Here is a 26,367-nt window from a genome sequence, read left to right as displayed (position 1 = left end):
TTGAATCATGAGAGCATCAGAGCAGATTGGTGCAGGGCTCTGAAGGGTTTGTGTGAGCAGGGCAGGCAGGCAGTACATGAGAGGGAGAAAATATCCCCAGTCCCTTTGCTATTTATAGCCAGTTCGCAAGCAGTTTCCTTGCTTCCAGTGCCCAAATTACCAGCTGTGACTGATGTATTCTCCTCAGGTTAGCGGCATGTAGAGCAACCGACTTGTCTTGACAAGCTCAGGGGGTTATCAGTTCAGCTGATGAAGTTAGGGCAGTGGCATGCGAAGCAGCATTGCTCTGCTTGCTCTGGGCTGGCAGGAGTGCAGACACGGTTGGGCTGTGGAAGGAGCTTGCTTGAGTGGTGAAGGAAAAGGAGTGTGTTTGTTTCCTACTTATTTAAGATCTACTTGGGTTGGACTTGTGGATTATCAATGTTCAACTTGTCTTTGTACCAAAACAATTCTCAGCTGAAACTATTGGATTACCTGTTCCTAAAGCATCATTTGATGTGGCTTGCTGTTTGATCAGGCCTCTGAAGACAGTAGGTTGCTTTAACCTTTCGTCTCCAGATAGCATGGAAGAAGCTGCCATCCAAAGGGGATGCATCATTCTTGCCTTCTGTGAATTAGAAGTATCATGGCTTGTCTGCATGGCATAGGACTCACACAGCCTTCATCTGCCTTCTCCTCTATATACTGCACATATTGCTTAGCTGGGTAAGAATTTTGTTTGTTGAAGACCTGCCAGGTGCAGATCTGTTCCTGCTGGATTGCAGCTGCTGTTTTGTCTTAGTGCATAATTCAAGTAGCCCCTTATCGCTCAAGCCTTGCGTCTGAAAAAAAAGGTGGTGAAACTCTTCCTGTGATCTTGTCCATGTGGCTATATGCTGAAATGCAAGGGTGAAGGTGTTACTTTTCTGCTGTGTGGCTTGCTTGTGGTGGCCTGACAAGTTGCTCTTACTGACAGATTGAAGAGCAGAGCTGCTGCTGGGTAGGGTAGGTTTTCTTTTGCCTAGTTTCAGGTGAATATATTCTGCTATTGGGAACGCTGTTTAAATGCCACAGGGAGGGGCATAGACATAAATAAGGCAGAATGCGAAAGGTAAAATAAAAATTCTTCTGATGTTTGGAAGCAGGAAGAAAGTGCTTTTTTTGCTCCTGTATCAGGCAATAGCATGCTGGCTGGTGTGTGCGTGTATGGTTGCCCTCCGCTGGTTGATCTTAGAATGACCTCCCTGTATCAGAGACTTTATTTTGGCCAAGATTGGTGTTTTTCTTCAGATTTACTTTGGAGACAGACAGGAGAATTTAGATGCAAATACAGGGTGAGCAGACACTGGATTGAGAGCAGACCTGGGGAAAACTTGGAGGTGTTGGTTGACAAGAAGCTCAGCATGATCTATAGCATGTGCTTTGCAGCCCAGAAAGCTAGCCATGTCCTGGGCTGCATCATCAACAGTGTGACCAGCTCCCCCTCTACTCCACTCTTGTGACACCCCTCCTGCAGTCCTGCGTCCAGCTCTGGGTTCCCAACATAAGAAGGACATGGAGCTGTTGGAGCAAGTCCAGAGGAAGTCATGAGGATGCTCTCTGGGCTGGAGCACATCTCGTGTGGTCAGTGCAAGTGCTTACTTCATCTGCAAAGCCACCCTTAGCAAGAGGCAACTTCTCAGCAGGTGAACTAAACATGGCCAGTGTTTGCAGAGGGATACAGGTGCTTACAGCAGGGTAGCTAGAGCTTGGAGAAGCTGCAAAGCACATATTGCTGCAAGATGTGGCTCTGAGAAATCTGTCACCAAGGCCTGGTGACCTCACGGGGTGCATCACACCTCAAATAGGTAGCACATCCCTTTACGTCCCAGTCTGTTCAGTTGAGTAGGCTTGAGTTATGCATCAGACTGAGAATTATGTGGCAGTCTTAATTAACAAATCTTTTGCTGACCTTCAGTTTTATGAAAATAATCTAAAAGTGAGTTTATCAGCACTTAAATGGCTTTTACAGCAGAGAAGCAGAGGCTTAGAGGATTTAAGGGAACTGCATCCAGCATTTGTGATTTCCACTCAGGTGTGTTATACCGTGTCCTTGAAGGCTGCTGATACTCACTAAGTCAGGTAATCCTGGTCAGCAAAAACAGTAACTTATGGTTTTAGTGGTTTTTTTCTTTCTTGGCTTGTGTGCCTTACAAGACCATATTAAAGGTGAAGACTGTGCTCCGCGCTTGAAACCATTTCAAGATGTGTTTACGAGGAACTATAGATTTTTGTTCTCTATGGATTTTGGCAAGACAGCTGTTAGGAAGCTGAAAGGAAAGTGAACCTGAGAGGAGTTTTTGACTCTGGTAAACTCGATAGTTACACTTTCCAGTAACAACAGAAGACATTTCTAAAAAAAAAATCACAAACCTGGTGACGCCTTGAATTAGAAGACAGCATCTAATCCTTTTTTCCTCCCACTAAAGCAACCAGATGGGATCCAGTCTGGGATGCATGTTGGATACATGAAAGGATTTGCAGAAATGATTATGTAGTGGTTGAGCAGAGAGGTGGGAGCAGAGGAATCCTTAAAAGAATGCCTCTTAAAATGCCTTTTAGTGTCAGCCCAACCCATTTAATCTCACAGTGTTGCTCTCATGGATCACCTTCTACAAGTATTAAGTCTTATGACACCACTGAAACACCTCAAATTTTAATGTGAAAGTGGTACATGTGTCTTAATTGTATGTATTCCTCTGTCAAGCTGTAAATGTTAGAGGGAAGGAAGCACGGTGTGCTGGGAGAAATCTCCCTGTTGCCAGGTCACCTGTTCAAGGAAAAGCTTGCAGAGCTGTTTTTATGACACATTACAGCTTTATCTAGTTCAGATATCTCCAGGAAAGACTTCCACCTTCTCTTTGTCATTTTTTTTGAATCATAGAACAAATCAGGTTGGAAGAAACCTCTAGAGGTCTCTAATCCAATATCTTGGTCTGAGTAGAGCTAGGGTAGATGAGGGTAGATGAGGTTGCTCAAGCCTTTGACCAGTTGAGGTGGAGGTCAGTGTGGTGGAGAGCTTATCACCTCCCTGGGCTCCTGTTCCAGTCATTTCTTTCCCCCTGTATATCCAGTCATAAGAGACTACATGAAAAAACTTGCTCATGTTGAGGTCATCCAACATCAACTGCTCTACACTCATCTACCAAGCCAGTCCCTTGGTTACAGAAGACAATCAGATTGGTGAGGTATGGTTTGCCCACGATACATCTGGGCTGTTCCCAGTCACCTTCCTGCCCTTCATGACCACAGAAATGGCTTCCAGGAGGATTTGCTGCATCCAACTCTGCCCACAGAACTTCTGCTGGCAGCAAGATGACAGCTGGGCAAGTGGAGCCTTTCCAGTTGTGTTGCTGTCCTCTTTATTCCTGCCTCTCAGATACAAATACTCTCAAGAGCGAGTTTGTGTTGTCAAAGTTAATGCTTGGAAACTGACTGCAGATAACTTTGGCTTCATCTTGACTTGGCTGCTCGCAGGCTTTCATTGCCTTAGCTAATAAAGGCTTTACAATTGCTTAGAGACACTTAAAGTTGTTAGTGTTTAAATAAAGGGATTAATTTCCGGCATCCTGCTGCTAAACTTGTATGTTGGAATTTTGAAAAAGTGCCTTTTCCCTGTGAGGTGTGAACAGGCTCTGAAAACCAGTTAACTTTTATCAGCTAAATGGACTGTAACTCCTCGTAAGGAGTCGCTGAACTCTTCAGCATCGATTTACGTTTGCTAGGCAATGGAAACAATTACGTTGGCTCCATGAAGAATAAATAGAGAAGGGTCTTATAGCATGAATATAGGAAGGTGTGTCAGGAACACCTGCCTTTTCAACCTGCTACTGCTGCTAATTCTGTTGATGATTGGGTTGGTATTTCAACATTTCTGTGCCTTGGTTCCCCTTCCTGTAAATCACTTGCGTCTCTCCCTTTTGGGTTATTAAGGACTGCTTGGCTATCATATAAAAAGTGTCAAGGTAGGCTGCCAAGTGAATGCAAACTGTTTTATTTTTAGTGCCTTTTGAAATCTTGGACTTTTTGTTCTCCCTTTTATCTGTCTCTTCCTTTTTTAATCGCACAAAATGGAAATAAACTCAATCACAGCTGTTGCTGGAGGAGAATCATTAGGCCCATCCAGCTGGCTGTGTTGGGGGCCAGTGTGGGATTGTTCCTTATGTTGCATTTTAAAAGTGTTTTATCTCCTTTAGTTTTGTGTGAGTGTGGAGTGATGAGCATCTTTCACTTCTGTCAGCTCTCTTCCTTGATCCAAAGGGAAGGGCTATTTTTAGGTGGATGTAAGTAAACGGACATCAGGCATTGCAGAAGGGGAACTGGTTTATTTTTGGAAACCTGTCAGCAGCCATTCTGACAGGTCTTGCTGCAAGTATTGTCTTCAGCTGGGCTGTCTCATGTTGTGGTATCAGTTCCAGGGTTGTGAACCTGTTTTCCTGGGTGTGATTTGCAGTCCAAATCTGGAATTAGCAGCTGCTGGAGATTGTCTTGATAGCATCAGTTTATGGGATTTAATTCCTCCTAAACCAGCCTGGCTTGGAGGGATGCAGGGTGGTGACTGAGCTGGAGATTCTGGGGCAGAAGACAAGGTCAGTTATGTGAAATATGTCTCAAGTGGAGACAGGCCCAAGGAGATGACCTCACGGTTTGAGCCCTGTGTGAATTTCACTCACTTCCTGAAAAGAGGATGGAGAGAGGATGTAGCTGGTCTCTTTTTCTCAGGTAACAAGTGATAGGACAAGATGTAACGACCTCAAGCTGCACCAGGGGAGGCTGAGACTGGGTATTAGGAACAATTTCTTCACAGAAAGAGTGCTCAGGCATTGGAACAGGCTGCCCAGGCAGTGGTGGAGTCACTGTCGCTGGAAGTGTTCCAAAAAAAATGTAGATGCCCTTAGTGGCACCATTTAGTGGTGGACTTGGTAGTTCTGGGGTAAAGGTCAGGCATGGTGATTTTAAAGGTTTCTTCCAGCCTAGTTTATTCTATGATTCTATGTACAGAAAACTTGGTACCTGTTAGTGGTTGTACAGCAGGTTTTGGTGTGTTCTTGGGCAATTTGCCTGCGTTGATTCTGCTTCAGTGGACTGCAGAACAATGACATTTCCTAGGTTCTGCTTAGGTCCTTTCATCAGCATTGTGGGACAGCTTCTGCCTCTCACTGAATTTGTGTGTGGAGTTTGCTGGTGCTGCATGGAGCCATTAGGCACTCCAGTCACTTGGCTGTGAATGTGCAAGTTGACATCCATGGGGGCAGTGACTAAACCTACACTATTGCTGGTTGGAGAGCTTGAAAAGTCCAAGCAGAAAATACTGGGTATGTGATGTAGTTGCACATTATCTTCTCTCTCTCAGCAAAGACCCAAGTCTAATTTCAAAGGTCAGAACATGACCTCACCTGGGTGTTCCAGGCCTTTTATAGGGTGATGGAAGGCCATTACCTAAAATTAGCTTGCTCCTTGGGGACAGCCCATATTATCTCTGCCTTAGGATCCTTTACAAAGCTCTTGATGATCATTTACTTTATGGGCTCCTATTGAAGCTCATGAGTATAAGGTAGAAAATGGAAGACAAGTAACACCTGATACTGCTTCCTAATGGAAAAGAAAAATTGGGTGGGCTTTTTGGCAGAATTCCTCTTTTTCCCAGTTTGTTTTTGGTGGTGGGTTGTTATTTTTAAGTGAAGCTTTCCTAGGCAGGCCAATGGACTGCCTCTAGAGTCAGACGTACTCAGATTGTCCTTAAACTTCCTGATGATCCAGACATGCTGGGGAGCACTGGGAAGGCGCACACGTGATTTCTGAAGCAGGCTGAAATTGTAAAGCACAGTCAGATCTGCTAAGCAACAGCATTGACACGTTTAAATAAATCTGTGGTTGAGTAATATAGAGTGACGTATTGAGAGCAATTAAAACAAAAAAAAACTCGGCACAAATTTGGGAAATGGCTGGAATGGAAACAGAACAGAGATGTTGGAGAGGACGTTGCATAGAAGAGAGGGAGGGCTACTCCATGAAAGGAGTATACTGGAGATGTCCACCAGGAAGGATGAGATGATAGCAGAAGTGCAAATTTATGCTGAAATTATCCCTTGGCAGTAGGATCCATGTATTTCTACTCCTCTGCCATCACTGATGAGTGCAAAGATTGGAAAGATTAGTACTGCCTGCTTTAGAGAAAGTAGCATGTGGTGGATATCAGGCATCTTAGAAAAGGGAAGGTGGCACTTCTTGGTCCAGTGGCTTTAGTACTGTTGTTGCTTTGGGTCTGTAGTGAGTTGGACAAGAGCCCTGTTGTACGGAGCACTGTAGAGGTGCATAACGCTGTAGAAGAGATTCAGAGCAGCCCTGTGGAGAAGGACTTGGGGGGTGTTGGTTGATGAGAAAATGAACATGAGCCAGCTTCAGTGTGCACTCGCAGCCCAGAAAGCCAGCCGTATCCTGGGCTGCATCAAAAGGAGCGTGACCAGCAGGTCGAAGGAGGTGATCCTGCCCCTCTAATCTGCTCTCATGAGACATCACCTGGAGTATTGTGTGCAGTTCTGGTGTCCTCAACATAAAAAGGACATGGAACTGTTGGAACAAGTCCAGAGAAGGGCCATGAGGATGATCAGGGGACTGGAGCACCTCCCGTATGAAGACAGGCTGAGAAAGTTGGGGCTGTTCAGCCTGGAGAAGAGAAGGCTGTGTGGAGACCTCATAGCAGTCTTCCAGTATCTGAAGGGGGCCTATAGGGATGCTGGGGATGGACTATTCATTAGGGACTGTAGTGATAGGACAAGGGGTAACGGGTTAAAACTTAAACAGATGAAGTTTAGATTGGATATAAGGAGGAAGTTCTTTCCTGTTAATGTGGTGAGGCACTGGAATGGGTTGCCCAGGGAAGTTGTGAACGCTCTATCCCTGGCAGTGTCCAGGGTCGGGTTGGACAAGGCCTTGGGTGATATGGTTTAGTGTGAGGTGTCCGGGGCCATGGCAGGGGGGTTGGAACTAGATGATCTTAAGGTCCTTTCCAACCCTAACTATTCTATGATTCTGTAAGAGTGAAAGAAAATCACTTGCAAGGCTCAGCTATGGAACTCACTGCTGCAAGAAGCTATGAAACAAAATGTTTGATGAGGATTTCCTTTTTCCTTCCATTAAGAAAAAAATGTAATGGTTCAGACTTTGTATGGTTGGGAATGCATGTGACTGATGACTTAAAAAAAATCTTTTTGAGGACAGCTTCTGTTCTTCTTGGGCTCCTGTTTGCTTGTGGTGAGGGGAAAAGTGTTCCGAATAAGGTGTTCTGTGACTATGATTTACGAGTATTTTCCACCAAAGCATCTGGAAATGTGCACTCAGGAGTGAGGGGTTGAAGTGGATGGATCATTGGTTTGATCTAATATAGTCATCCTAGTGTTTTTTTATTATTTTTATTGGTTTCTATACACTGGTCAAATTGAGTTGTGAATTTTGTGGCTACCTTAATGACTGTTCCAAGCCAATGCCTTCATGTCTGTCTGCATAGCACGTTCGCAGTGGTTTTGGTGGCTGTGTCACAGAGCTCTTCAAAGCATATGTTCACCAGCAGCTTTCCCAGGCTCTGCAAATATCTCCCCTTTTCTTGGCTGGACATCAGGTATTTATTCTGGACACAAGCAGCTTTTGTCTAGTCAACAGCAATAGTTAACTCACACACTAGCCAGCCTATTATACTATTAAGCCTAAAAGGGAGATAGCTGTGATGTCCTTTGCAATAATTTTGGGCAATCTGAGCTGTAAATGGCTTAAGCCACTTAGATGAAGGTGAGATGGCACAGAATAAGAGATGCTAGGCCTGACTCTTCTGTCCATAATAACTGATGCAAACAGCCAGAAGATGCATTTGTGGCTTCCTTGTCCATTAGGACACCTCAGCATCCATTCTGCAAATGGTCCCTGAAGCTGACATGTGTTGGAAATGGTCTGATTATTGAGTTAATGGCTGCGAGACAGCAGCTTGTGTTGGAAGTGATTGCTTCATCTGCAAGAGCATTGTGCTGGCAGCATGTCCCACTGCCTGTTTTTGAGCTGCTCTAAGGACATTTGGCCCCACTTACCCAGCAAAAATAGCTATTGTGCATTGGAGATTTCTGCCTGGAGTATTTTTAAGCCTGGTGTGTCCTCGCCAAAGTATCTTCATCCTTCCCAAATGTACCCCTTCTGCTAACATTTGGATTCTCGTCACCTTCTGTTGTGAACTAGCAGGTGGGACTTGCACGGTGACAATTACTTGGGCAATCTCCAAAGAGCAGAGCTTATCCACAGTATCAGTGGCACACGGTTTCCCTGGGAATATTTCCTCCAGTGCATTAGGGATGTTAACTGTTTGAAGCCCTGTCAGCTATGAGTAATATCTGCTCTGCACATCCTGCTGCTAATCCAGAGAAGCTGTTAAGCTGTTAACTTGTAAAGGCTTGGCTGGTTTAAGCTGCTAGCACCAGTCTCACCATTTATTGCAGTGGGTGAACAGGTAAAGCATTTGGACATTGTTTGATTACATCAGACAGATTGTCTCAAAGCCACAAGGTATCTATATAGCTGGCCTGCATGTTTGGTATCAGTTAATAAGGATTTCTTTAAAAAGACACTGTTGCTTTTCATTAGATGCTCTTTAATGTTGCCAGAGTGTTCTAATCAAATGGGACTTTGGCATCCAGTCTTATCTGTTAGTCTTCCAAGAACTGTTGAATCCATCAGTTGTCTTCACTCAAATTAGAGGGATAGAGCTCACCAAAGTATTAAATCCCTATAAATGTCATGAAAATAGGAAAGCAAGGCTTTTTATGGGGTACTGGAGAACCCCGTGGAAGATTGAGGGCATCAAACAGTAAGAATTAAGGCTTCATATGTGCTGGTGTTCTCAGAAGTACTTGTGGGGCTATGTGGAGAAAACAGATTATATTTTTCTCAAAGTGCAATGCTGAGCATCACAGGGGCCGTTACAAGTGCCTGAGTAAATTAATAATCATCCTGGCTGTTTCTCCAGCTAGCTAACAGGACACCATGAGGTTTGGGAGAGCAGTTGGGAAGTGCCTTTGGACCAGGCTGTATGCTTGACAGATTTTTGGTTTCAAAGGCAGAGGATTTAAAAACAAAACTAAATTGACTCACACAAAGAGTCATGCCTTAGTGCCTTGGCCTGGAAGCAGTGCTGAAGCTAAAAGATCTATTAGTGGGTTTCAATTTACTTGGGCTGAATCTTTCCCTGAGGATTGCTCATGTTCTGTGGAATTACAGGGTTTGGCATGGTAGTTTTTCTCCTTTATTTCTCCCTTTTGCACTTTCTCAGTGCTAACAGCCAAAGCAGGAGCAAAGCTCTCACAGAGACTGGAGAGGCATGAGACCGCTCAAAGGCTTGCATGGAAGTGCAGTTCTCTTAGACCAGGAAATCTGTGGACACAAGATGTGGTCTAAGGAGATGAGCAATGCTTGCAGGCTTTGGAACTAATAGGATCACATCTTCAATGGAGACAGGCTGAGAGAGCTGAGCTTGTTCAGCCAGGAGGAGAGAAGGCTTCTGAGAGACCTCGTTGCCGCCCTTCAGTACTTAAGGGTCCAGTAAGGAAGCTGGAGGGACTTTTTACAAGGACATATAGTGACAGCATAAGGGGTAATGGCTTCAAGCTGAAAAGGGGGAGATTTAGACATTAGGCAGAAGTTCTTCCCTGTGAGGGTGGTGAGGCCCTGGCACAGGTTGCCCGGAGAAGCTGTGGCTGCCCCATCCCTGGCAGTGTTTGAGGCCAGGTTGGACAAGGGCTTGGAGCAACCTGGTCTAGTGGAAGGTGTCCCTGCCTGTGGCAAGGCATTGGAACTGGATGAGCTTTAAGGTCCCTTCCAACCCAAACCACCATTCTATGAATAGATGTCAGTAGAGGAAACCAGTGCTGGGCGTCTGCCGTCAAACTGCTGGTCCTTAGCTGACTTGCTGCAGAAGGAGAAGGGTGAAGGTAGGTCACAGGGAAGCACAAAGAAGGTTATGGGTCAGCTAAACTGATGGGCTGAGAGTGCTCATCTGTGGAGAGTGCAGAAGACACAGTGAGGCAGTGGAGTTGGGAAGGACCCAAATGGGGGGAAAATGGCATTTGGGCAGCAGAGGAAAGGTGGTAAGAGGGGAATAAAGAGAAAGATCTCAGCAGCTGTGTTTTGTGTGGCTACTCCTGTATCCTGCAGCTGTTCATTAGAAATTCTGTTTATGCCACAGGGAGTTTTGGAGTCTCTGAAGCTGACACAGTTTTAATAGACAAAGACATTTTGAGTGCAGCACATCTGCTCTGGGATGCTAAGGAACAGGCTCCGTGCGGCAGTGCCATTGGTTGAAGCATTTCATCATGCTTTTTTTATCTAAAGACCTCCTCTCTTTTATCCTAAAAAGTAATTTTTGAGGTCAAAAGAAGTGCTGTGTTTGCTCATTAAGTTTGCAGCCCTGAAACAGTTCTGCCATACTCTTCCTGATATCCCCAAGTTCCCAGCACTGAGAGTTGGCAGAATCACCTTCTGCTTTGAAGGAACCTAAAGCATTCCACAAAAGCAGCCATCAGAGAGGTGTGAACAGTGGTTTGTTTAGGAACAAGCTGTGTAACACATGGGAGTGGAAAAAAAACGTCAGTGGAAGCGAGGGGTCCCACTCATCTTTCCCAGAGTATGGAGGATGCTGTTGCCTCCTGAGCCCCAGGTGTGAGCTGGGAACTAGAAGAATCCAAATAAAATTAAATAATATCTAAACTATCTATATGACAAGAATTTTATGGCACTAGGGAGCTTTGCTATTTTGATGGGGTTCTCTCCTGTTAATATTTCAGATATGAAGGAACACTAAGAGGGAGCCCATCAGTTTAGGCTGCATCTTGCTCAAGCTGCAGCAGGGAAGCTGAGAGGGAGGGAACAGCCCTGTTGGGGCCCTCAGCACAGGCACAAGCTTTGGCCAGGGTTGAGGCTTTCTTTGAGTATGGCTGATATAACACTGTGTTAATAAAAATTTGGTGAGTGGGTATATGTAGTTGATCAGTTTATTTCTAGGCAGTCTCAATCTAACCTTAGCTTAACTTTCATAACCTGTGGCTTTCCAAAACCCATCTAATCTTGTTCAGTGATTGAATCGATCTCATGGAAATAAAAAGTTAATGCCGTCCTTCAGTTTTGGCCAAGTTCCTTTGATCTGTCTTTCCCTGACCTCTCTCTTAGGCCTTTATTAAATAGAACAGTGTAACATTGCCCTTCCTAACAGCTCTGTTATTACTACATTGGTCTCCCAGTGTTTCCTGTATGTTTTTATACCTACCATTATGATAGGAACAGTCTCTATACTGGACACTCATGCTGAGTGGAGTTTGCTGTCTCCCATCCTGCCTTTTCCAGGGACTGGGTGGTGTTTGTCTTCTCCAGCCATGCAACTTGAGACTAGGTTTGTTGTTTGTGTTTCTTTATGATATCTTGCAAGGGAAGCACTGGGCACCAGTGCCAAAACAGCATGCAGTGTGTGTCAAATTATCCAGCATTTCAAATCCAAGTGGCAACTTCGCTTTGTAGAATTTAATTACCATGCATTCTGCTAGTGCTTGTCTTCTATCATGCACTCTTCTTTCTGATGGTTAATAACTTTGTTAAGCAGAACCATAAACTTCAGGAACCATCTTTTGTTCTCTGTGTATTTTGAAATGTCCTGTTTGGCTGCTTCCACATCTGCACATCTTAAACTGTACAGTGCAAGTGTCCTACACAACTTTCATTAGCTGGACATCTGGTTTGTTAGGCCAGCTGTTTTGGTTTAACCCCAGCCAGCAACTAAATACCATGCAGCTGCTTGCTCACTCCAAACAACGGTTTGGACACCTTCCTCTAGACCAGGTTGCTCCAAGCCCTGTCTGGCCTGGTCTTGAGCACTGCCACGGATGGGGCAGCCACAGCATCTCTGGGCAACCTGTGCCAGAGCCTCACAGGGAAGAACTTCTGCCTTAGAATCTAATCTAAATCTACCCTCATTCATAGAGACAGGTTATTTGCCATAGTGACTCATCAGGCTAGGTGAGATGTTGTTAAACATTGTGTATGTTTCTGTGCCATTCGGGCAATGTTTCCTTTTCTTATAATTTATCCAGGACAAAGAAAAATTTAAATATGTGCTTAATTATGATCAGAAGCATCTGTCAGAAAGCAGGAGGCTGAATTCTGCCACATGGTTATTTGCTGCTGAGGAAGTGGTAATGATGGTGTTTTAGGGAGGAGAGAGAGGTTTGTATTTTTGCCTTGGGGAAACTAATGTGCCTGAACTATCTAGGGCTGAAAACCACAAAGAATGCCAAAGACTTCAGCTGTCATACAAAGCCAGTATTTGGAAGGCCAGCCCTCTCCTCCTGTCTGGAGCTGATGTCTGTGTGCTTTTCTCTTTTGATATGAAGCACCTGGCTCTTCGCCATGGTTTAACCTCAAGACAGTTCTTGTTCATTAATTTCTTCAAGGTAAAAGCAGAAAGAGCCTTCCCCTCCTCCCACTCCTAATTCATCCCTTTTAGTGGTGAATGAAAGATTAGCCAATTAGCTACTCCTTGAGTAGCTTGTGCCACTGCACACAATGGAAGTGAAGTACCTGCTTCCTCGGTTTGCTTCCCGCATCCCAAAAAATCTTTAGCACTTTCTAAATGGGAACACAGTGAGCAGTATGACACCAGCCACTGTGTGGTTGTACAGATTTACCAGCCTTCTTGTAAAGCTCTGCCCTGCCATCTCTTGCTCTGAGATTTGGAGAAGAGTGACCTTTGCATTCAGGGTGCTCTACTATTCAGTACCACGGAACATGAAAGGATTTGCTTGTAAGCTGAGTATTTCTTTGTGCAGAGAAGTGCTTGTGTGCAGCCTCGAAAAGAAATGAAACAATGTGGCTGCTTTATTACCAGAAGACAACACTAAATAATAAATTTAAGAACTAAAAGCAGTATATGTAAAGTAGATTTTACAATGCATTATGCAAAAAAGTGAGAAGGCACCAGAAAAGGAAATGGCTGGAAAAAGGCAGGCTGGAAAGACAGATGATCTTGTAGAGAGCACAATTAGATGTGGAGTTGTCGTGGTTTAAACCCAGTCAGGTAACTCGTTCACTCACTCCCAGTGAGTGGTACCGAGCTGACAGCAATCGAGGTCCGTGTCCCGTCCCCCCCCACCGGGGTTCTCCCCTACTCCCGGAGGAACGGGGAGGAGGATTCCCACGGGTTGAGACAAGAACAGTCCAGCAACCAATGTACACAAATCACCACCGCTACTATCAACTACAACAATGATAAGGGAAAATAACAAGGGAAGAGAATACATCATCTCACCACCAGCCGACCGATAACTCGCCCCCCCCCAGCCCGACCAAGCACTGACCGATACCTCCTCCAACCCTGCAGTCTCCCAGCCCTTCCGGCTAACTCCCAGTTACCTCCTGGGCATGACGTGCTGTGGTATGGAATACCTCTCAGTTTGGGTCAGGTGTCCTGTCTCAGCTTCCTCCTGGCTTCCCCTCCTCCCTGGCAGAGCATGAGGCTCACAAAGTCCTTGGCCAAACCAAAACATCGCTATCAGTTCTGTTCCCAGGCCGAAAGTCAAAACACTGCACTGCACCAGCTACCAAGAAGGAGAAACATGACTGCTACTGCTGAGCCCAGGACAGGAGTGAATCCCAAGCTGGTGCAGCTTCTAGGCTGACCTTGGGCAAGTTGTTTCTCTACACCCCTGTTACCCACTCTGAAAGTTGGCTGTGGTCTTCAGGATTTCATCAGAATAATTGAATGTTCATGAATTACTTGGTTAACCTCAGTTGAGGAGCATGATACACCTTCAGCAGCTACCTTTAGCAGAGGGCAAAGCAGGCAGGTATCTGGAAGCACATGGGGGAGAGATTTCTGTAGCTTCTGCTTGCCACAGTACTGAGCATCTCCTGGAGCATGCACTTGTCCCCATGCCCCAGGTGGGGAAGAAAAAGCTGTAAGCCAGATTGTCAGTTCCTCACTTGGCTGCCTTTGGAGCAGTTTGAGTTCATCTTTGTTTTGTGAAGAGGGAGAATGAGCATGGAGTGTGATTTCCTCTGTGTGCTAGAGAAAAGCAATGTTATAGCTGTGGGGATACCTGGAACATCTTGACTTCAGATTTCATAGAATCATAGAGTAACAGAATGGTTTGGTTTGGTTTGGTTTGGGAGGGACTTTAAAGCTCATCCAGTTCCAACCCCTTGCTATTGACAGAACACCTTCCACTAGACCAGGTTGCTCCAAGCCCTGTCCAACCTGACCTTGAACACTGCCAGGGATGGGGCAGCCACAGCTTCTCTGGGCACCCTGTGCCAGGGCCTCACCACCCTCACAGGGAAGAACTTCTGCCTAAGGGCTCATCTCAATCTCCCTTCTGTCAGTTTAAAGCCATTCCCCCTTGTCCTTGTCTAGACCCCTTTAGGCACTGGAAGGCTCACATTTCGGAATTTTTGCCACCTGAGAGCCCAGATGCAGAATCCTACAATCCTTTAGGTTGGAAGGGACCTCTGGAGGTCCCTGAACCTGAGCATTGTCTTGTCCAGCTGAGTTTTGAGTATCTTTTGGCCTCTTCTCACAAAGTCAAGCTTTGGCTAAGCAGGTGGTGGCCAGAGCTGCACTTTGATGGCACTCCCCACCTCCGTGTGCTTTTTTATTCTGCCAGTGTCCAGGCCCCCTTTACCTTGTGCGTTGCCAGCTGCAGATGGAGAGCATGGGTGGGAGCAGGTCTGGCTTCACATGGAGCTGTAAATGTGGTGGAGGTGCCTTGGTTTAGATAAGAGCTTCCTAAACCCAGGGATGCAGTTTATCCCCTGAATTTACAGATTACAAGACCTTTTACTGATTGCATGTGTGGCAGCATTGATCTTAGCCTAGGAGAATTTCTCTGTACCTGTGAGCTCTCGAGATGGTACAAATCCCTCATGATGATCCCTACAGCTGTAGGACATGGAGCATTTCAGAGTGAATTTTCCATCTGCTCCTTTTAAAGATCTGCTCTGAAACATACTTTCAAGCACAAACCTAATAGATTTATTCTCCTTGTTCAATTGCTCCTGTTCCCAAAGTGATCGGAGATTTGGGATGTAATCCTTTTCTTTGAGAGCATTAGGAAGTAGAAAGATATCATTGCTGAAGGGCTGTTTTGTGTTTCTTTTATCACCAGAAACCCTGGTCTAAAGAGGGAGAGTTCTTTGTTTAGCAGAATTTTCTGCTTCTCCTTTATAAAAAAAAAAAGTGATTCCATCCCCCCCCCAATTTTATTTTTAGTGCTGGTGAAAAAGCGACCTGGCAGTAGAATCACAGAATAGTTAGGGTTGGAAAGGACCTTAAGATCATCAAGTTCCAGCCCCCCTGCCATGGGCAGGGACACCTCACACTAAACCATATCACCCAAGGCCTCGTCCAGCCTGGTCTTGAACACTGCCAGGGATGGAGCATTCACAGCCTCCCTGGGCAACCCATTCCAGTGCCTCACCACCCTAACAGGAAAGAATTCCCTCCTTATATCCAATCTAAACTTCCTCTGTTTAAGTTTTAACCCGTTACCCCTTGTCCTATCACTACAGTCCCTAATGAATAGTCCCTCCCCAGCATCCCTATAGGCCCCCTTCAGATACTGGAAAGCTGGTATGAGGTCTCCACACAGCCTTCTCTTCTCCAGGCTGAACAGCCCCAGCTTTCTCAGCCTATGTTCATATGGGAGGTGCTCCAGTCCCCTGATCATCCTCGTGACCCTCCTCTGGACTTGTTTCAACAGTTCCATGTCCTTTTTATGTTGAGGACACCAGAACTGCACACAGTACTCCAGGTGAGGTCTCACAAGAACAGAGTAAAGGGGCAGGATCACCTCCTTCGACCTGCTGGTCACGCTCCTTTTGATGCAGCCCAGGATACGGTTGGCTTTCTGGGCTGCGAGTGCACACTGAAGCTGGCTCATGTTCATTTTCTCATCAGCCAACACCCCCAAGTCCTTCTCTGCAGGGCTGCTCTGAATCTCTTCTCTGCCCAACCTGTAGCTGTGCCTGGGATTGCTCCGACCCAGGTGTAGGACCTTGCACTTGGCATGGTTAAACTTCATAAGGTTGGCATCAGCCCACCTCACAAGCATGTCGAGGTCCCTCTGGATGGCATTCCTTCCCTCCAGCGTATCAACTGAACCACACAGCTTGGTGTCATCGGCAAACTTGCTGAGGGCACACTCAATCCCACTGTCCATGTCAGCGATGAAGATGTTAAAGAACACTGGTCCCAACACCGATCCCTGAGAGACACCACTCGTTACTGGTCTATTCAGGACTGGACAGATCCCTGACATCCTTTGCTGTTTGTTGGGAGGGAGCCTGCCTGACAGGTGTGTACCGTGCTTCCTTCTCCATTGAGAGGGCCAGCACAGCAGAATGTGTGGGGAGGTAACATAGCAAACCTGTCATTTGATGAGGAAAAGAAACTAAGGATGAGTATGAATGCCTAGGGACAGAGTTTGGGAGCTCTAATTTAGCGGATGCAGAATCCCTATGGCTTTTCCTTCTGGAAAGTTCTGTGCATTCTGTGTCACCATAGTCTGCCTAATGGTTATTTGTTCCTGTGTTAAGCATTGGAGGACTGCAAGTTTAAAACTTCGGGCTCTGCTCACAAATATTCTGAGAAAGGAACAGTGTTTTCTTCATTTTATAGGGAGATGGACAAAAGGAGGCATAAGCAGGGAGGAATAGGTGTGCTCAGGTGTTTGTATAAGGACCTTTGTGACTGAGCAGTTGCATAGTAATGACTCCACGAGCATCCATAGATCAAACCACCTTGGCTCTTTCTACTAGAAATGCAAAATTAGGGAGAACCTCAGGTATTCCCATGACTTCTCTGGCACAGGGAGTGACTACTGTAGAGTTAAGGAAAGCTGGGAAGGCAGCCTGAGGTTTGAACTGAGATCTGACAGCATACTCCACCAGTAGTTTAGTCTCACACCCCTGTGCCATGGGAGAAGGAACTGAAGGCTGCAAGTCAGTTAGATTGGCATTTGGAAAGAGTCTCTGATAATTACTGAGCATCTGAGTTTCTGAGAGCTCTTCATGCCACATCTTTTGTGTGTGCGTAATTAGGTCTGTCAGGCAGCAACATTGTGTTATGATGTCAACAAGAGTTTCTTGGTGTGGGACTCAGTCAGTTTAAAGGACTAAACAGTACTTGGGAGGGAGAGGAATGAATTGGCTGGAAAATCCAGCAGCTAACCTGTTTCTTCTCCTCCCAGATTTCTTTTGAAGAACTATGGAAATCAGCAGCCTTTTTTTTCCGGGGCTGCTTATTGCTCTTAAATACAACACTAAAGTCTCTGTTGGAAAAAACACAGACTGGGTTTTTACTTTGCCTCTTTTTTGAAGTCCTAATAACAATGTGTTACAACCTCAGGCTCTATCGAGTTGGTGAGGAATAAAGTCTTAGTAATGAAGAAGATTCTGAGAGTGCGTCTAAAGTGCTTGCTTTATTGCCAGCACATATTTCATACTGACAGTCAATACTTTTAACTGATCCCAAGACATGCGTGTTGCATTTTATATCCCTCCCATTCTGCTCTGGTCTTTTCCATGTGGTCTTTTCCAAGCTAGTGACAGAGTCAGTTTGTCAGCCTCCGGTTTCTGAGCATATGCATTTTTTTTAATTCACAGCCCACGTTTTTAGGTCAGGAGGATAAAGTTTGTTCCGTGTCAACTCAACGGAAGGACCAGAGGAGCCACGGGAAGGATTAGGTGGCAGAACAGCTGCAGAGGATCATGTGTGGGGTGATGGATTTAGCTTTTCAAGGACACCAGTTGCCATTTTAGGTAGTCCAGTTTGCCATTTCATTACTGTTTAGGGCTCATAAACAGACAAAGCAGCTATAAAGGAACAAGATTTAGATGTAGTCACAGCTTGTAACCTTTGGGACTTACTTTATTGAGTCTGAGGCTTCAGTTTTCTCTGGCCAGTCCAAAGTAACATGTGCACGTGCCACCTTATTCTGTCTTAACCACATTTATGATCCCTTGATTCTGTGTTGTTTCAATACGTTGCAGGATTACACCACACTTACCCCATGGCATCCCCAAATGAAAAAACAACAGAGCTTGTTTTCCCACGTGCCTTGAAATTAAGCTGGTTTTCAGATTCACCGATGTTCATGTGAGTGTGTGCACTGCTATTTCCCTCAAGAAAAGGATTAGTAGGGTAGCTCTCATCTGGCCAGCTGTTTGCAGAAAGCTGGTAGCTATTCTAGGATCTTTGCAGCCCCTATGAGACCAGGTTGAAATAGCAGGGGCTGACCAATTGGTACACACACACAACAGTGACAGCATGAGCTTTATTTCCTGAGGAGAGCTTAGAAAGGAAGGGGGAAGAGCGCGAGAAAGAAAAATGGACTTTAAAAGCTTTTTTACTTGTGATTATTTTTGCCTTCAGTCGCCTGGTTTGTACATTGATGCGTGCTAAAACCCTTCTGTTGGGTAGCAGCAGTCCCAGAGGCATGATACAAGTGTACTGCTATTGCCAGGGCTCCCTGGGCCTGACTAACAGCCCTATGCAGAAGCGCTAGGGATTTGCATTCATCACCAGGCTCCCTCTCAGCCTGGGCAAATGCAAGTTGGTGTACAGAGAATAGTATTAAAATGTCCTGCCAGCAGAGCTGAGGCCTCCCCCATCTCCCTGCAGCGACTGCGCTGCCAAGATCCAAGAAAGCTGATTTAGCCTTTTGCTGACTTTTAGCCCTTTTATCCTCCCAGCTTTCTGAGATTTACACCAGTGCTGTTTGCCAGACAATATTATGAATTTAAAATCTGCCTTAATTTAAGTGTCCATACTGCTGTACTCAGTTGTGGGTCAGGCTGGGGGGTTCCCCAGTTAGTCATGGGGCTGTGTAGCAAAGTAGACCTAGGAACTGTGTTTTGTCACTGCAGTTGTTTCCCTTTTCAGTATGATTTTTCCTGGTTAAAATCAAATCTTCCCTTTATGTTTTCTGACACGCACTTGTGTACTACACTGAAAATTATTCCTGACTTCTTTCTGCTCCTTTAAGATGAACTTCTCTTTTTCTTTGGACTGTTTCCAGATCTCTGTTTCAGCTGAAGCTTGCTTCCTCACCTTCTTTCTGCTAACTGTTGGTGAGTAGATGAGAGGAACATTAAATAGATTTAGTGAAAAATGACCGTCGCTAGTGTAGATGACTTTCCTCTAATTAAAAAGTGAAGCGGAAATTAATATGCTTCTCTTGAAGCTCTGCAAGAGTCAGTGCTAAGCCCTGCACTATATTCACCAGTGATGTGGGAAGTCCAGTATATGAGAGAATATCCCAGCAACTTGGGTATCTCGGAAGGATGCTAATAAAAGGGGAGGCAGAGATTCTAGTGGCAGCATTTTCATTTGGCCTAGATTTAAATCTAGGTACAGACTAAAGACTCTGAGCTGAATTTACCACATCTTTGCCTTTTTATACCCATGTTAGGTAGGCATTCAGTGTCATCACAGAGTTTTCCAAGCAAAAACGCAGATCTAAGCAAGCTTATACTGTGGTAGTGCAGTACACAATGGACCCTAACTTTGGATTTTGATGTACAGTGTAGACTTTTCTAGTTTTAACCAGAAATTCTCTCCCATGTGCAGCCAGCCACTACAGGTTATCATAAGCAGCATGAGTACATTCCCTTTAAACTTTCTTTTGCAATGAATCAAGATTTTCCAGCAGGAAATGAAGGCAAAACACTTCATCTAAAAGTCTCAGCAGCTCTAGTCACTAGGCCAGAACAATAGTCATTACACTCAGTTATGCAGTACAAATTCACAACACTGCTGTGTCCCAGGATCACAACATGCTATTTAGAAGGTGGGAAGAGAGAGCAGGTTTACATTAATATCTCTGTTTTGTACATGAGGAGACAGAGACTTGCAGATATTAAGCAGCTTTGGTAAAGTTACACTGTGAGACAGTGGCAGGGGCAGAAATAGGAAACCAGATCCAAGGGCTGTGAATTTTTTCTTGTCTGGCCACTGAAGCACGTAACCCTAATGAAAAGCAGAGTGCCCAGAGAAAACCATGTGTCCTCATCTAATGAATCCCATCACTTTGTCAGGTTTACTGGTAGTAACCCCAGAGGTGTTAGACATATGCAAAGGTAGCTCTTCTGCAGAGAGCTTTTAAAAACTAGCAGTGTCTTAAGTCATTAAGGGGTTGTTTTGTTTGCGTTATCTGAATATATGATTGTTCTCTTGTAGGAATGTCAGAGCATCAGCTGTGCGGCAGCGATGAGAGAGACTGACATTCATACGAGTCTCTTCTGGCTTCTTCTCTACAATGGCTGGTGCCTCTGCATATTCATTGAATGGTAATGCAGGATGTCAAGAGCAGCGGTGGAGTTTGGCTTGATCCCATTGTGTTTTTCTTCTGCCAGTTGAGACTTTGAATCACCATGGCAACGCTGTGACACTTCCATCAAAGGTTACCCACAGACCAGGGGTGGGCTGGGGGTGGGTGAGAAGGTCAATGATCAAGTCTAACGGGATCAAAAGTTGCGCCTGCAGCAAAACAACTGTAGAAAAGCTGCCAGCATGACAAGAAGATGGAATTCCCCTTGTATTGGCTTCTCATTAAGCAGGCACAATAACATCTTTTTCTGAGAGACCCGCTATAAAAACTGTTTTGGTTATGGCTACTGATCCAACGTGATTGGGCGCGCAGCGACTTTTGAACTCATGACTGGATATACGATGTTGCGGAATGGGGGAGTGGGGAACGGAGGCCAGCCATGGGTGTTGAGATGGTCCAGTAGGATCCGGCTCACGTGGCTTAGTTTCACCCTCTTCGTTATCCTCGTCTTCTTTCCCCTCATTGCCCACTACTACCTAACCACCATCGATGATGCGGACGATGCTGGCAAGCGCATCTTTGGCCCTCGGACTGGCAACGAGCTGTGTGAGGTAAAGCATGTGCAAGACCTGTGCCGCATCCGCGAGTCGGTCAGCGAGGAGCTGCTCCAGCTGGAGGCCAAGCGGCAGGAGCTCAACAGCGAGATCGCTAAACTCAACTTGAAGATCGAGGCCTGCAAAAAGAGCATTGAAAATGCCAAGCAGGACCTGCTGCAGTTGAAGAACGTTATCAGCCAGACTGAGCATTCCTACAAAGAGCTGATGGCTCAGAACCAGCCCAAGCTCTCGTTGCCTATCCGGCTGCTGCCAGACAAAGACGATGTGACCTTCCCCCTGCCAAAATCCAACCGGAACTGCAGGCTGCACAACTGCTTTGACTACTCACGCTGCCCGTTGACATCGGGCTTTCCAGTCTATGTCTACAACAGTGACGATTACCCTTTTGGTAGTTCCTTAGACCCTTTAATTAAACAAGCCTTTGAGGCAACTGTCAGAACTAATGTTTATGTTACTGAAAATGCAAATATTGCTTGTGTGTATATAATTTTAGTGGGGGAAATGCAAGAGCCCGTAATGCCAAAACCTACTGAACTAGAGCAACAGTTGCACTCTTTGCCATATTGGAGGACTGATGGACATAACCATCTCATCATCAGTTTATCAAGGAAATCGGAAACTCAGAACTTCATTTACAACATCAGCACAGGGCGCGCCATGATTGCCCAGTCCACCTTTTACGATGTCCAGTATCGACCAGGGTTTGATATTGTGGTATCACCTCTGGTCCACGCTATGTCTGAACCCAATTTCCTAGAAATCCCACCCCAGGTGCCGGTCAAGCGTAAATACTTGTTTAGTTTCCAGGGCGAGAAGATTGAGTCTCTCAGATCTAGCTTGCAAGAGGTTCGCTCTTTCGAAGAGGAAATAGAAGGCAATGCCCCAGCTGACTACGACGATCGGATCATTACTACCCTGAAGGCTGTTCAGGACAGCAAGTTGGACTTTGTTTTGGTGGAGTTCACATGTAAGAACCAGCCTAAGGCGAGTCTGCCCACTGAGTGGGCTCTGTGTGGAGAAAGGGATGACAGACTAGAGCTACTGAAGCTATCTACTTTTGCACTGATAATCACCCCGGGGGACACCCATTTAGTGATCTCCGCCGGGTGTGCCATGAGACTGTTTGAGGCTCTGGAAGTTGGAGCCATCCCAGTGGTTCTCGGAGAGCAAGTTCAGCTACCCTATAATGATGTGATCCGGTGGAACGAGGCAGCCTTAATTATACCAAAGCCACGTATCACAGAAGTGCACTTTCTTCTGAGAAGCATTTCTGACAATGATCTCCTTGCCATGAGGAGGCAGGGCCGCTTCTTGTGGGAGACCTACTTCTCCACCTCTGACAATGTGTTCAGCACGGTCTTGGCTATCATAAGGACTCGAATCCAAATACCAGCTGCTCCTATCCGAGAAGAAACCGCTGTGGAGATTCCTCACCGGTCTGGCAAAGCTGCTGGTACAGACCCCAATATGGCAGACAATGGTGACCTGGACTTGGGGCCTGTGGAAACAGAACCACCGTATGCATCTCCTAAATATCTCCGCAATTTCACCCTCACTGCAATGGACATCTACAGGAATTGGAATTCTGCTCCAGGGCCTTTCCACCTTTTCCCCTATACTCCCTTTGACCCTGTTTTACCATCAGAAGCAAAATTTTTGGGGTCTGGGACTGGATTTCGACCAATTGGTGGAGGAGCAGGTGGCTCTGGGAAGGAGTTCCAGGCTGCCTTGGGTGGCAACGTCCCCCGGGAGCAATTCACAGTAGTGATGTTGACTTACGAGCGGGAGGAAGTGTTGATGAACTCCCTAGAAAGGCTCAATGGTCTCCCGTACTTAAATAAAGTTGTGGTAGTGTGGAACTCTCCCAAGCTTCCCTCTGAGGATCTCTTGTGGCCAGACATTGGTGTCCCAATCATGGTAAGAAAGATGTAGCTACTATGGTCTTGCTTTCTTGTGGGGTTTGTACATTAAAGTTGATTGTAGCTGTTCTGTAGTGTGTCAGCTCAGCTTAAATCATCTAGGACAGCATTCATCTTGCATGTCTGTAAATATCTGTACCTGATCTTGATGCTGTATCACTAGAGAAAAACAGGGAGATTACAGGTATGACTCATCTGATCCATTTTAAGTGTTTGCTTGAGAATACCATGGCTCCTGCTCTTGGAAGGACACCAGCTTTGAAGGGAGGTGGATGTTCAGAGGTGGATGGCTGTGCTCTATGGATGTGTTAACTTGGGCAAGATGAATTCTTGTCCTGAGAGAATTCATTTGGTGGCTTTGGGTTACAAAATACAGGAGCTGTTGCCCAGAAGAGCCTAAATTGTAAAAATACTGATCTTTAGAGTTGCTACGTGTTAATGAAACAATAATTATTTGTGTGGAGCCTAATATGAATCTCAAGGCTTAAAACTAGAGATTCTTGTTTATTGGAAATCTTTGCTTCGGCTCTTTAAGTGTCACAGTGTGGGGACAGTTGGCACCTTGTAAATACCTAAACAGTGACTGTTTCTGCACTGTACCAGATAAATCTTTCATAAAAACAAAAAAGAGACCCACCTAGTGCAAAGGCCTTGAAAGATATTTATCACTTTATATTACAAGGGATGGCAAAGAGGAAAATACAAGCCCCAGCCACTGCTCCAATGCTTCCATGCTCCAAAGGTTGTAATTGATTTTTGCTTAGGTTAGGATTGATTTTTTTCCCCAGCCAAACCTTGAAAGACCAGCACTCATTCTCATGCCAAGCTACTTGCTTGCATATTGGCAGTGTTGCTTGTAAGGAATTAATTCTCCTTAAATTATTACTTATATGTCTATGTATTTATTTTAGGACTTCTCTGTCATCCCAGCATAATTTTCTGCACTGGCCATTGTTAAAAATCAATATTAAATATAAATCTTCACATACCCTCATAAAGAGAGCACAGGCGTGGAGCCACTAACAAGAAGCAACACTGTGTTGTCTGAATCTGGTCGTGTTTAGAGGACAAATGGAAGGATAATGCCTTACAAATTGCGGAAGGGAAAAATAAAAGGGGAGATGGTACTTAAGTACACAAACTGCGTGTGGTTTATGTGACAGGACGCTACTAAGCTTAATAGCAACGTGAGCTTTATGCTTCATGCAAAGAGATTCATTGATTTAATATTTCATTTTATTATTATTGTGATGAATAAATCCTTCTGCTCACATTTAAAAACCCGTATGGTCCAGGGACAATGAGGGGAGAAAATTGCTTGGATAATTGCAAAATAATCTTTCACATTAGTCCTGTTGAATGCCTGAATTCTGCAAAATCTTTGTATTGTGCTGCTGGAAAACTGTGTACTCCTTCAGAGCTGAAGAGTGGGGTTTGTTCTCCTTGGAGCTGCTAATGGATGTTATTTGTGAAAGAAAAATACGTTTCTGTTGATGGAAGTTAATGGCTTTTTTTTTACTCTGATCTGCATGTCTATTGTCTTGGAGGCCCATTGGCTTTTGGGGGGACTTCATCACACATAGAATCATAGAATTACAGAATCACAGAATGAATTGGGTTGGAAGGGGCCTTAAAGCTCACCTAGTTCCAGCCCCCTGCCAGGGGCAGGGACACCTTCCACTAGCCCAAAGAGGGCTGAGTTTACATCTGAGTTGTGTGTCTCCTTTGAGCCACCAGCTGGGGTTTGTGTGCTATGGGGAATGTTCGGTACTGCTTGGTTCAGGAGGGAGAAGTTGTCCTTTGGAGTGTTGGATGGTAACATGCCAAGTGCCAGGGAATGGCTGGAGCCCAGCAAGCTTCTGCCATCGAGGTGATAATAGGTATGCTTCCTTCCCAATTGTTGAAATCCTATTTTTTTAAAAGAACCCAAGTCTCCTCGGATCTCTCATAGCAGTCTCCAGGCATCCATCCCACCAAGATGCTTGTTGCTGAGTCCCTCTCTGGACTGGGTGTTTAAGACTTTGGGTGTCTGTAGTGTTCATCTATATGGATGGTTTAGTGTGGTAGTGATAGAAAAACTTACCTGGGGTTCATCCGTCAGTGACAGATCCTAAAACCCACTGTGGAAAAGGGCAGGAAGAGCTTGGGAAGTGGAGGTGAGGTTCTGTTTGAGCCTTGGTGGCTGAGACATGGGATGTGCTAGCCAGGGAAGAGGCAGGTGGGTACTTGGGATTGGCAAGAAACACAAGCCCATATGACTGCTGATGTCAAAAGAAACTGCAGAGCTGTGAATCTGATTTTCCTTGCAGGATTATAAGTGTCTTTTGATGGGAAATACGCAATTCTCACACATCTTAAAGCAGTGCCGTATCTCTGTGTAACAAATACGTTCCCGGTAACACTGGGGTGGGAGGAATTGCCCAATTGCCCTGCATTCAAGTCCCAGAGCACAGAGCTATGGAGAGGAAATCGGGGGGGGGGGGGGGAAGGGGGGAGAATGGGTGGGAGTGGATTTGGGTGCTTCTCCTTACAACTGAAGCTGGTCTAGGCACCATGTGACTGTAAGGAGCAGCAGAACAGCAGCACGTGTGTGCCAGCGTGATCCACAATCAAAGCACCTGAAGCCAGAAGGTTATTGAAGAAAATTGCAGCCTAATGAGACACAGCAATGTATGTAGCATTTCTGGGCTGAAAGAGCCCTTTGAAGCATAATATAGTCCAGAAACCCACCAACGTGCTTAAGCAGCGCAGAGGGGTTTAGGACACTTAATCTGTGTGGCTTTGTGCTAGCAGAATACCCCAAAGGAGGGCTAAGCTTCCTCCTTTAGCCTTACTGCATGACTTTATCTCATTGATCAGTTCCTTGAAACTTTGTTTCAGACTGTGCTGCTCAGTTGTGATTTGGTTCTCTGAAGCAGGTTATGTGGTTTCTTTTCCCTGGTGGGTTGGGATTTAAGAGCAAAGCTTAAAGCTGTGTTGGATCTTTGAATTATTTTATGGATAATGAGATACATTCTGTAGCCCTGTTTATTTGATTTCTTAAAAACTCTTACTTAGATTTCTTGTGACAGCATAATTTACTGAAAATCAGTAAGGTTCCTTAGCTGCACAGGGATCTCTTATAAAGTATTCTGGCCTTGTACAGAGCCTGAAGTGACTAGATGCAAATATAATTTAATGTGAAGTTGTGTGTGTAGTCATTCAAGGCTGCCCCTGGAACATATGTAGGTAGATTACCCTCTAATTTAAAGTGCCTTTGTGCTGGAACTGAGCTATAAAAATTGTTCCCATCTCACGTTAAATAGCATTGCAGCAAAAAACAAAGGTTGTGAGTGAGAAGCCTTGTTTGTGCTCTCTTAAAAAACTTGCCTTCTGCAAACGTATCTCTAGCAGTGCATTAGAACTTCCCCAGGCAAAATCCTGGAGAGCATGACTGCCAGTGACAGTTAAGCAGTTAACCACTGC

General features: G+C 45.3%; 1 protein-coding gene across 13 annotated transcripts in view; it reads left to right on the top strand.

Annotated features, from left to right (window-relative positions):
* Window positions 1-26,367, top strand: part of EXTL3 (exostosin like glycosyltransferase 3) — a 158,164-nt gene that overhangs the window by 98,026 nt on the left and 33,771 nt on the right. For all 13 annotated transcript variants that reach the window (XM_062618565.1, XM_062618568.1, XM_062618562.1 and 10 more), the window contains one exon: window positions 20,276-22,900. In XM_062618565.1, the coding sequence (XP_062474549.1) occupies window positions 20,753-22,900 (2,148 nt within the window). In that variant the 5' untranslated portion in view covers window positions 20,276-20,752. The remainder of the gene's footprint in view (window positions 1-20,275; window positions 22,901-26,367) is intronic.

This window comes from Pezoporus occidentalis, unplaced genomic scaffold (genome assembly GCF_034315485.1).
Source record: "Pezoporus occidentalis ecotype Australia unplaced genomic scaffold, CSIRO_AGI_Poc_V1 ctg201, whole genome shotgun sequence".
Taxonomy (NCBI): Eukaryota; Metazoa; Chordata; class Aves; order Psittaciformes; family Psittacidae; genus Pezoporus; species Pezoporus occidentalis.
This window is presented reverse-complemented; position numbering and strand designations above follow the sequence as displayed.